Source organism: Tauraco erythrolophus, chromosome Z (genome assembly GCF_009769465.1).
Source record: "Tauraco erythrolophus isolate bTauEry1 chromosome Z, bTauEry1.pri, whole genome shotgun sequence".
NCBI classification, from domain to species: domain Eukaryota; kingdom Metazoa; phylum Chordata; class Aves; order Musophagiformes; family Musophagidae; genus Tauraco; species Tauraco erythrolophus.
Window position 1 is genome coordinate 47,610,688 of NC_141496.1, and position 12,808 is coordinate 47,623,495.

Here is a 12,808-nt window from a genome sequence, read left to right on the forward strand (position 1 = left end):
AATATCCAATCTAAACCTCCCCTGGTGCAACTTGAGGCCGCTTCCTCTTGTCCTGTCACTTGTTACTTGGTAGAAGAGACCAACACCCACCTCACTACAACCTCCTTTCAGGTAGTTGTAGAGAGCAATAAGGTCTTTCCTGAGCGTCCTTTTCTCCAAACTAACCAATCCCAGTTCCTCCAGCTGCTGTTCATAAGACTTTTGCTCTAAACCCTTCACCACCTTCATTGCCCTTCTTTAAACACGCTCCAGCAGCTCAATGTCTTTCTTGTAGTGAGGGACCCAAAACTGAACACAGTATTAGAGGTTCGGCCTCACCAGTGCCGAGTACAGGAGGAGAACCACTTCCCTAGTCCTGCTGGTCACACTGTTTTGATACAAAAGTTCGCACATGGCTTTTATCAACACCATGGTTTTTAACCATGTACTTTTAAAGTATATATTTGACTTTCCTCCAGAAAATATCTATAAAAGATATGAAGACCTCACTTAAAATTAATGAGTTTTCCCCTGATAAGGTTTCTAATTTTGCTCTATTTACATACTCTATGTGAATCTAGAAGGCGAAAATTCTATTTGAAACAAAGCCAAACTTAAAGGCAGTATTGGTACACATACCTCTGGCCAAAGCAAAGACCATATCCTCGCCTTAGGCTTTCCAGAAGTTCCCTTAGAATCAGACTGTAGCACTCCAGTCATTCCACAGTGAAGTTAAACTGAGATTGTACTTCAAGCAGGACTAAATGATTTTATTTTCACACCTCTATGACCACACTTTATTCTGATGATTGCTACCGTACATCTCGGGCAGATGAAGACCCCACCGACATACGTCTCTTCCCTTGGCTAGATTCTGCATAAAACATGCTCCAATAGTACCAGCGTTGTCCTCAAAAGATTGACCTTAAGGATGAAAACACTTTGTTGGAGTAGAGACTACCATGAAATTTCTATAATATTTCTGAGTTTAAATAACAACATCAATTTGACAAAGTAAACATAGGCAAAAAGTAGCTACTGAGAAAACTGGTATTTGTGAATCTTATTTCATTTGATTTCCAAAAAATGAAGCAGCAAAGTCATTATCATCTGTAAATGCTACTCCTACGCATATGCTGCTTTGCTGCATATCAGACAAAGTCTGTTTTATAAGGTTTCAAATAAGGAGCTATTCTCCTTGTTCATCAGGGAAAGGAATGCACACAACACTGTGGAATGCAGAGTACTCAGTTCACACAAACCCACTTTCCAAGGCAAAGTGTGTTCAAAGTATTGAATTTCCCACACTTTCGAGTTGGGCACAAGCTCAACTCCATTATGCCACAGACTTAACACACTGTAGACATCAGCGGTGCTATGAAGGTCACAAATTCAGCTAGTGTAGAAGCTGTGCTTGTGGAGTTGCAGATCCTCTGAGAGACTAATTTAAGTAATGTCCCACAGCACATGCAATCACAATGTCCTGGAAAGCTAAATTCCTCAAGAACAAGGGACCAAGAAGCTACAGGACAGACCACTGCAGTACTCACATGAGAAACCACTTCTTGCAGGTGTTCCATATATCTTTCTTCCTCTCAAAGCAGTATCAGAGTGAACAGACATCCTGAAACCTTTCAGCCTTTGCAGAGCCAGCTAACACATCCCTCTCCACCATTCATGCTGCCACTTAAGTTAGTTTTGTTGTTTTTTTCTTAAGTTTCTGTAGCATGGAGAATCAAAGAAGAGATCTGCTGAGACCTGCTTTGCTATGGGTTAATAAAAGTGCTTTTTAGCCCTTAATGATTGCCATAATACAGAAAATCTGGCGTATAAGGCATCAGCCTTCTAATATGCATTCTTATGGTGAGGCAGCATTTCTTCTTAGCAGCAGTGCCAAATCCTTCTCATGGAAAGGCAGAGAACATGCAAAAGAATTTGCACTTACTTTCTATTGCACGTGTTTTCTATTATTATCAGAACTAGACAGGAGAACAGGTTAAGTTATACAACTGAGCTGCAAGCAGACCGATATGAGACACAGAGTCACAAAAAGTTAGGGATTGGAAGGGACCTCAAAGGATCATCTAATCCAATCCCCCTGCTGGAGCAGGACCACCTAAGTCAGATCACACAAGAATGCATCCAGGTGGGTTTTGAACATCTCCAGAGAAAGAGACTCCACAACCTCTCTGGGAAGCCTGTTCCAGTGTTCTGCTACCCTTACTGGGAAGAAGTTCTTCCTCATGTTTAAGTGGAACCTCCTATGTTCCAGCTTATATCCATTTCCCCTTGTCCTATCACTGGATGCCACTGAGAAGAGCCTGGCTCCATCCTCATGACAGTCACTCTTTACATATTTATAAACATTAATGAGGTCCCCCCTCAGTCTCCTCTTCTCCAAGCTAAAGAGACCCAGCTCCCTCAGCCTTTCCTCATAAGGGAGATGCTCCACACCCTTAATCATCTTTGTGGCCCTGCGCTGGACTCTCTCAAGCAGTTCCCTGTCCTTCTTGAACTGAGGGGCCCAGAACTGGACACAATATTCCAGATGCGGCCTCACCAGGGCAGAGTAGAGGGGGAGGAGAACCTCTCTCAACATACTAACCACACACCTTCTTATACACCCCAGGATGCCATTGGCCTTCTTGGCCACAAGGGCACATTGCTGGCTCATGGTCGTCCTGCTGTCCACCAGGACCCCCAGGTCCCTTTCTCCTGTGCTGTTCCCCAACAGTTCAGTCCCCAACTTGTACTGGTACATGGGGTTGTTCTTACCCAAATGCAAGACTCTACACTTGCCCTTGTTGTATTTCATTGAATTCCTCCCCACCCAACTCTCCAGCCTGTCCAGGTCTCTCTGAATGGCAGCACAGCCTTCAGGTGTGTCAGCCACTCCTCCCAGTTTAGTGTCATCAGCATACTTGCTGACCATGCACTCTATTCCCTCATCCAAGTCATTGATGAATATGTTGAACAGTGCTGGTCCCAGTACCGACCCTTGAGGGACTCCACTGGATACAGGCCTCCAACTGGACTCTGTCTCATTGATCACTACTCTCTGGCTTCCATCCTTCAGCCAATTCACAATCCATCTCACATCTGATCATCCAGACCACACTTCCTCAGTTTAGCTGTGCGGATGCCGGGGGAGACTGTGTCAATGCTTTACTGAAGTCAAGACAAACCACATCCACTGCTTTACCATCATCCACCCACTTGGTGATGTCCTCATAAAAGGCTATCAGGTTTGTCCAGCACGACTTCCCCTTAGTGAAGCCATGTTGACTGCCCCTAATGACCCTCTTATCCTTGATATGCCTAGAGACAGCACCAAGGATGAGTTGTTCCATTATGTTTCCCGGGATGCAGGTGATGCTGACCGGTCTGTAGTTACCTGGGTCTTCCTTCTTGCCCTTTTTGAAGACTGGAGTGACATTTGCTTTCCTCCAGTCCTCAGGCACCTCTCCTGTTCCCCATGATTTAACAAAAATGATGGCGAGTGGCGTGGCAATGATATCCGCCAGCTCCCTCAGCACCCGCGGGTGCATTCCATCAGGACCCATGGATTTATGGATGGCCAGGTTGCTTAACTGGTCCCTAACCAAGTCCTCATCAACCAGGGTAGACTCCTCCTCTATCCTGACTTCCTCAGGAGCCTCAGGGTTCCAGGGCTCATCAGGGTAGCCTCCAGCAGTATAGACTGATGCAAAGAAGGCATTCAGTAACTCTGCCTTCTTTTTATCCTCTGTCATTAGGGCACTCTCCTCATTCACCAGTGGTCCTACATTGCCTCTAGTGTTAGACCTTCTGAGAAGCTCAACATGAGCCAGCAATGTGCACTTACAGCCCAGAAAGCCAACTGTATCCTGGGCTGCATCAAAAGAAGTGTGGCCAGCAGGTCGAGGGAGGGGATTCTGCCCCTCTACTCTGCTCTCGTGAGACCCCACCTGGAATACTACCTTCAGCTCTGGAGTCCCCAACACAAGAAGGACATGGAGCTGCTGGAGCAAGTCCAGAGGAGGGCTGCGAAGATGATCCGAGGGCTGGAGCACCTCTGCTATGAAGACAGGATGAGAGAGTTGGGGTTGTTCAACCTGGAGAAGAGAAGGCTCCGGGATGATCTTATAGCAGCCTTCCAGTACTTAAAGGGGGCCTACAGGAAAGCTGGAGAGGGAGTTTTTACAAGGGCATGTAGAGACAGGATAAGGGGCAATGGCTTTAAACTGAAAGAGGGGAGATTTCGATTAGATCTAAGGAAGAAATGTTTCATTCTGAGGGTGGTGAGGCACTGGAACAGGTTGCCCAGAGAAGTTGTAGCTGCCCCATCCCTGGAAGTGTTCAAGGCCAGGTTGGATGAGCCGTTAAGCAACCTGGTGTAGTGGAGGGTGTCCCTGCCCATGGCAGGGGGGTTGGAACTAGATGATCTTTGAGGTCCATTCGTACCCTAACCATTCTATGATTCTCTGATTCTGTGTTCCTCAAATGGCACATCTAGCATCACAGCAAGAGGGTACCCTGAGGAAGACAGCTGGGGAGGATAGTGTTGGGAGCAGTCACCTGCCAGTCAACAATGACTGGTCTTGAGGATTGTCTAAGACTACTCCTAAGTTTCAGTACCTATTCTTATATAAGGAGGATGCCCAGACTTGTCAAGGCACTTTAGATATCACACAAAAACAGGGAATCAAATGGCTCTAAAGTATAATTGGTCAGCAAAAAAGTAATGTAATGCTAAAAAGGCCAGCCAGATGGCTATCTAGTAAACTGCATTACTCACCTGACAGATGGGACCAATAAAATTTTTATCAATCCTCTTTGATAGTACTCTTGAAGTGTACTAGGCTTGTGAGTTGATTCATCTGCCAGCTTAGTTTACATAGAAGCATCTGTTAGATCCTGAACTACAGGAAAAATAGGAGAGTAGGAGGAAGCTCTGACATATAATCTAGTAGTAAAATATCTACCTGATATTTTCCAGGCACATAAATTTCAAGACACCAAACTTTTAAAGAAGATAGCTATGTTGCTGCTATAACTTTGCTGTAACATACATATATGCACAGAATTCACGAAGTTTAATGACTAGAGGAAAGCTACAGCCTTACAATAGTCCATGTCTTGTAGAATTTTCTTCATTTCATTTGCACAAGGGATTAACTCAAAGCTCTTGGCAAGCACGTCCATCGTGATGCAAGATAAGCTTTACAGAACAAAATTCTTCTTTAGCCCAAATCCAGCACTGGCATGACAGGTGTAAAGATCAAGCAGAAAGGATTGTTTGGAATTTACAACAGACTTCAGCTGGTAGCCTACAGCTGTATGCATCCACCACTGGGTGACTGAATGACCAGTTAACAGTCAGCAATCTGACCCCTCCCTTCAGCCCCTGGCAGAGCTTTATCTTAAAATGAAAGAAACAAACCAGCTGCGGAGATTGTACATTTTTTATTGCACGGCAGGTGTGCATGATGTGATGGCAGTTCCTAGACAGTGCAACTGTAACGACTGCAAAGAGCGAAGAAATAGTATACGCAGCAAATGCCAGCAAACGCCACTTTGCCTACACCACGGGCACCTCCTCATACTTTGGAAGAGCAATAAGACAGGGACAGTTGTAAGACAAAGTCAATGATGTCAAACACTCGCCTCACATTTCTACAGGCTGTATTGTGAAGAGGTCTTTGCTCAGGAAAAGTAGTTGAGGAGTCTCTGTTCTCACCCACCAGTCAGCTGCTACCCTGTCCCTGCAGAAAAGCACCCCAAGTGGTAACTATTATTACTATTTAGAGAACCAGAAAAATTCTACTACAATGTCAGTAAGAAACAAATGAAAAAGTTCTTGATTCAGTGGTTGTTTTGAATCACATTCACAAGGGCCCTCCAGAGTCTTGGTCTGCTTTTGTAGATGCACTGTGGCGACATATCGGGCTCTTCTTTTGGAAGTAGTGTCACACACATGCTCTGTGCAAAAACTCTGAAGCTGCCAGTTACCAAAATTTACTACTTAAGCATCGACGAGGCAGTGTATTTCTAAAGATACATTAATTTTTCAGCTGAAGCCCTAGACTTTAAAAGTATGTTTTCATTTTGATCAGCCATAACTAGGCTATTTGATTACAGTAATTTAAAAACCTTTGAAATCCTCATCTACAGAAACTCTCATAGCTTAAAAGTGATTCTGAACTTCCATTAAATGCCAAATTGAAGCTTCTTAAACTGCTTAACCAGTTTCTAATCAATTTAGCTCTTTTCCTGAAGCAGCCTGTCAGTGCTGAAATTAGAAGTAAGAATCACAAGATAATTCAGGCTGGCACAGATTTTGGGAGGTCTGCATCCCAGCTTTCTGCTTTATATAGCAATCAGATCAGATCAGGTAGCTCAGGGCTTTATCCGGCCTGGTCTTGAAAATCCTGAAGGATGGAGACAGTACAACCTTTCTGGGTTCCCTCCCAGCTGCTTTATTGTCCTCACTGGGAAAAGTTTTTCATCATGTCAAGTCAGAAAAGAAGTTCATGTTCTTGTTTATTTCAGCAGAACTCTGTTTTCTGACTGTCTTCTCATTTCAAACTATGGAACTGATGAAGAAATCATGTGGTGACATTCTCTGGCCTGTGTTATGCTGGAGGTCAGATTAGAGTAAATGAAACAATCCCCTGCAGCCTTAAATATCTGTGTATCTTTCCCAGCATCCCTTACAACAGAAAAAAAGTTCCATTCACTGAAAATCCAAACCAGACAGAATTACTCCCAATTTAAGGGTGCAATGAGGAGGAGAAATACCTAAGGCAACTGAATTTGTCTTGTTTGGGAATTAGGGCCTGAAGGGAGCACAGCAGTAGAGAGCTGCTTGCTTTCTTAGCTCCTTTTTTTGATACTGCCCAAACACATATGGTGAAAGCTGTCAATTGCAGGTTCACCAAAACCTGCAGCTGTCCCAAGAATCTACTGCTTCCCACTCCAAATCATTTCTTCAGCCTGCTTACCAAAAAACACAGAGATAAAAAAAGTAAGAGGAGACAGAAAAGGTACTTTTGAGGCTATGGAGTATTTAGGTTGTCCATACGAGCCTTGGAAATTTATCTCTTGAAAGATGTTTAAATAGTAAGACTTCTAGGTGTCTGGAAGATCAACTAGTATTTACTGAAGAAAAAGAGTTTACCCTAAAGCTAAGCAAAACTCCAACACACTACAAAAATTCATGCTGGAGACTACTGGCTAGCTTCACCAGAGAGGTCTCAGCAGGCATACAGAATGAACTCTCCTCCCTTCGGCTCCTCACTCAGTGAGGGCTGAGACAGGGTGTATCTGTGGTTACATACAGAACTTGTTTACAGTGCTGTCAGCCTCTTACATGCCTTAAATCCACTTAAAATGGATAAAGGAAATTGAGAAAATGGAAATAAGAACAAGGACATAATCACGTCTAAAATCTTCTACAGGCTTGAGCCCACTTTACAAATACAGTCCTTAAAGCTTTGCTATACTGTCCAGCACCTGTTTTTGTCACCTGCATACACTTCTTGACACGTCTTCCATTCCCATGCCAGCTCCCTTTTCTCCTGCCAGCCAATTCAGCGTTAGTATGAAAGCGGCTAGAGGAAGAGGCTCTTTACCAGCAAGTGAATAGACCAGAATGACTGGAGAAAGCAGAGAGGAAATAGCACCAGAGCACAGGAAGTACAGAGACTGGTAAGTGGCCAGAGGTCATCGTGCCAATGTAAACATCGAGGTTAAATATAACATTCATAACAATTTATAACTCAACTGCCTTCGTGTTTTTTTTCAAACCACAGAGGAACAACAACACACACACACACACACACACAAAAAAAAAAGCCCACCAAGCCTGGCTATCCCTATCCTGAAATTATTTTCCTTCAAAGTAGCTCCTCAGTGAAAGCTGCCCTTAATCACAGCACTTGAAATTCCTTTTTAGACAGTTTGCATGACATATGTCAAATGAAAGAGGACAAATTTAATAGAATTAAGCTGGAAAAAAAGTGTTCAAGTTTCTGTGGACAGCTCCTGTGAATCTCTCACTGAGTCTCTTCATCAAACTCATTCGCTAATGGAAAGGTCAGCCCAAATCCCGTCCACTGGACACACACTTTTTCCAGAACAATTCTCTGCAGACCATATGCTACAAAGATTCAAAGCAATAAATTAATCTCTTTAAGTTACAGCCACTCAACGCTTTAAAACTGTTGTGCCATTAATAAGGACATACCTAAGCCTGTTTTGTTTTCACATCTGAGTATGTCATCTTTCAAGATCTATTTCAACTCCTTTGAAGAATGAACAGTTGTCATTTTCACCATCATTAATTTCTCTAAATGAAAATAGAGGCTGGCATTAATACTAAGCCTAGATGCCATCTAACCAAAGGCTGCTGCACAACAGGCAGGAACGAACAGTACCCAACACAATAACAAAGCTTTTCTCTCTGATCAGTTGTGAAAAGCAAAACATGTAACAACTTCCATGCAGAATGACTGCATTTCATTCAACAGCTTTATAGGCAGTACTCAGACAGGATGGCAGGTAGTTATCATCTCTGTTTTACAGATAAGGGATTGGTGTGCAAATAAATCAGAAAGATTCCCTTGGAAAAAAGTGACTTACCCAGGAACAGACCCAAACCTCCCTTTGACTGTTATAGGTGCCTAAGTAAGGACTTGCTGAGAGAACAGGTACCCAGAACTCCCAGTTCAATACAGTGTGCATTTGTTTCTGAACTGTAAGGTCTAAGGCTTACCAAGCAATTTTACCAACAGATTCATGCCACAAATTGATGAATCAAGAAGATAATGAGAAGCGTGCAGGTGGCCACTATGGTATCTGCAACAAAGGCTCAAGAGGAGGGGAGAGTGGAACACAGATGCAAGTGCTGCTCTATGGAATAACGCTCCAATGCATACCTATAAAATCTCTTTATGAGACTGTCCAATCATCTCAGTTTGTAATGCAACCATGGCACAGTCCATCACTCCATGAAGGCTCAAGCAGACATTTCTCCTTCGAGCCAATTCAGAGTGAGATTTTTCACAGACATTAAGCATTCCTATTCTGACTTCTATCAAACTCCAGCCCTATTGTAGAGATCACAGGTCTTTCCCCTTCCTGTTGCTTCAAATTTGATTTAATCTACAACAGCAGGAGCTGCTGGGAGAAGAAAAACAGTAGATTGAGGATACTTACTGTTTCCATTCTTAGGTTTACAATAGGTAAGCCTTCAGGATAAAAGATCCTCCAGATGTATCTTACTACAAACGTAAAGGGGAAGCATGTAAAGCTGAAAGCTTGTGTGTTACAGATTATTTGTTTCTTCAGGAAAGCCCATCAGCATGCCAGTGTGTTACCCACTTCCCATGCTTGCAGACAAACTACATTTTCTGCATATGCAAGCTGCAAGTGCACAGAGTAATACCGGAATACCCCAAGAAGGAAGCTTGGTATAACAAGCGCCTGACAAAATACCAGTGGAAGCAAAATCACATACTTCACTGCAGCTTCAACCCACCTTCACTTCCAAAAACCATCCACCTTGAAGAAATAAAAAACAACAAATGCTTGAGAAATCAAACACATTTTTCAGTACACGAAATATACGGTACCGCTTCCTTTGAAATCCTTCTTGCTGGGCTGACAAAAGTCCAGATTAAAAGGTACAGTTACTGCCTTCTTTCTACCTATTAGTGTAGAAAAGAAAACTGATAGGAACTGGGAAAGAAACCGGGAAAGAAACCACAAGTTTTTCCAGACAAATAGCTGTCAATACCAAGAACAAAGCATTTCAAAGGTCAGGAAATACACAGCCTCTTAAGGTATCATCTATCAACTAGCCACAGGCATTAGTTGCATACAAACTGCAAAATATTCGGCTGAACTAATTTTAACGTGTGAGCATTCTTGTTTGTTACTCATCTGGGCCAAGTGCTTGTATGTAACAGCTCACATTTTTTACAGCAAGCTCCCAGCTTTCCCACTTGCAAGAAGTGAATCAGGACTCATTAACTAAAACTGATATAAAAATTACGTAAATACACTGACATCTCTAAGGTATAGCATCCTGTCTTTTTTTATCACCTGCAGCTACAGCTAAAGATTTAGGCTGTCTACACCACATAATGCACTCTTCTGCAAAGTCCTCCTCATCCTAAGAGAACTATGCCAGCAAAGATACTTCCAGCTACTTTCTCACTCTTCAGGAAAACTAACTATAGTATTTTAACAGGAAAATTGTGCTGCTTTTAACAGCTCTCTCATCTGGGCTGTCTGGTTAAACCATAGCAAAGCTTGTTAGTTGTATACAGCCTTAGAAACGGTAATTTGGAGAATAATTAATTTCCCAATTTGTCAGTTTTGGATGGGAAATCAAGAGACTGTGGGAAGGCAGAGTTCACTGCATTCCTGACTCGCCACTGCCTTGTCCTGCACATCGCTGCACACACTTCCAAGGGAGGATAGGCTTTGCTAATTAGGCTTTGCTTTCCACCCATTCTGTATCGCCTAAGCGGCCAGGCAAAGTGCAAAGCAATGCAAACTTGATCAGCTTTCGACAGCTAATAATGCAATAATGACCACCCTTACTGATTAACCTGAGAGGCTTACCAGGCACAAATGGCTACAATGAAAACCCTTGAGGCTAACAAAGCCTACCTTATCTAGCAGCACAGTTAATGTTTCATATATTTCGCACTATTCCTGCAAGACACTCTCCTCCTCCCTGCCTGCTGTTTAAAGGCTTGAATTTCACAATCCCTGAAAATGAGAGTGGGAAGAGAATACACTTAGTACAAGAATGAAAGGTAGTTTACGCTTTAGGACTTCTTCCTCACACTTACCTACACTCGTAGGAAATATATCCTCATTGTTGATTTGCACCTCGATCCAGTCCATGAGAAGATTCATATACTGGGGTGCTGGCAACGCTGTGGGCTTCTTGTACTTCATGTCATCCTGCCACCGGTACTCATACTTAGGGCCTCCAGACATCACTGGGCAGGTCCTCTCTGTGCAGAACTCACAGATAGTTCCATAAATGAGGTTGATCCTATTGAAGAAGTCAACAACATGGACAGCCACCCAGTCATTTTGGTCTTCTCCACTGGGCAACTGCACAGCCGCTTTCAAATCCACACCTGAGTTCAGAGAGGCCTGCGCTCGTTTGTGAAGTTCAAACCTCTGGGTTCCCGGTTCAAACTTGCGTTTTGGGCGGAAAGTCTTATCTTTATTAAAGACTTGCTTGAGTGCTATGGACATGTCTGCTAATCTGCTCTGTAGCAGCTGGCAGAAAAGCACAGCTGAGATTGATTGCAGGTATCTGAAAAACAGTTGCTCCCTATCACAGGTCCTCCAGGCTCTGCTGCTTTTCTCAGAGAAGCTCGTATCAACTTCAGCAGTCTAGTAGTTCTTTGTCTTCAAACCCTTTCCGAAAGGTTTCATGTCCCTAAGGATATGGAAACAATATACATTAGTGGTAGGCTCAAGTCTGGCCCTGTCAGTTTGTTACTGTTTTACCATCATTTTCTAGTAATTATGAGCTGAAAAGCAAATACATAACAAGCTAGCCACAAACATTTAGAAGAAAAAAAAACACCTAATTTTTTAAAGTATTGAGGAATTAACTTCTCTGTTCTTTTTAAATATCTACCCAGAGGCTCTTAAGTTATCATAAAGATGGGAATTCAATAAATCTTGTACAACCTTCCCATCTTTAGATCACTTTTAAACAAACTTTTAAATTTTGCTGCGTTTTGACAGTAACTGCATACCATACATAATGTATGTATAAATTTGGTAGACAAAATACTATGTCACAATTTAGAAGTTTTATCTAACTGCTTCTAAAGCAACCGATGGTACCTCTAAATATACACGATAGCTTTAGTGCTCTTCTCTGCAGGGAGAAAAAAATCTCCAAGAAAGATTTTTACATATTTGTTCTCTATTTTTAATTAATGAGCTATTTGTTTTTGCAAACCTCATAGAACCTAGTTAGAGTGAAACCTACAGTATTGCATAGAAATAATTCCTGTTTCCCACACAACTGTAGACAGATTATTATTTTTCTTGACCCACCCTCAGGAATTCAGTAGTGGTCTTAATTTTCTATTGTATTGTTTAGAATGATTAGAAAGCAATGGTGAAGCTGCCACTTTCTTCATAGCTCTATTCATCTGCTCTACAGGGGAATACTTGGCAGTGTTGTTCCCACAAAATGAAGAGCATAGACTTTGCATTGTTCCATCTAACCTACTCTGGCAACAAAGAATGGTTTTCACAGCCTGTCTGACTGAAAAAAAAAAATCACTGCATTAGAGCCTTGTTTGTTCAAATACATACCTGCAGAAGAGTATTATCATCAGTAAATGCAGGCAATTAGTAGGTGATAGGGTAGATAGGCCCCTATCTCAATTATTCTGTTTTAGTACTGAAGGTTTTATGATTAAAGACAGAGAGTAAACATTTCATGCTGTGCATTATTTAAATTAAATAACATGTTTTAAATTTGTACAGCACTACAAAAATAGCTTTGCTGAGGGGCAGAAAGGAATAGAAAAAGGTGTTTCTTTTTTCTTAAGCACCACAAGAAAGCAGCACGTAGCTAAGCAAAGAGAAATCTGCTGTGCTAGACCCTGTCCTCACACAATAAAACATAAATGCCATAAAAAATGCTCTCTAAATAGCTGAAAGATTAGCATCCAGCCCATTTGCCAGCAAGCAGCAGCTAAACAAAACCTGCAGAGAAGTGCTTGTGTTTTCTTTTGCTGGCTGCATGATGGAGGGATACTCCAACCAGGAGTTTATAAACAGTCATTCTTTCTGT

At 42.4% G+C, this 12,808-nt stretch overlaps 1 protein-coding gene across 1 annotated transcript in view; it reads right to left on the bottom strand.

Moving 5' to 3' along the window:
• The window catches only part of MOB3B (MOB kinase activator 3B), a 47,768-nt gene extending 36,527 nt beyond the window's left edge, over positions 1-11,241 (bottom strand). Inside the window, exon 1 of the mRNA XM_086629366.1 lies at positions 10,824-11,241. Within this exon, the coding sequence (XP_086485492.1) occupies positions 10,824-11,241 (418 nt within the window). The remainder of the gene's footprint in view (positions 1-10,823) is intronic.
• Between the last annotated feature and the right edge of the window lie 1,567 nt (positions 11,242-12,808).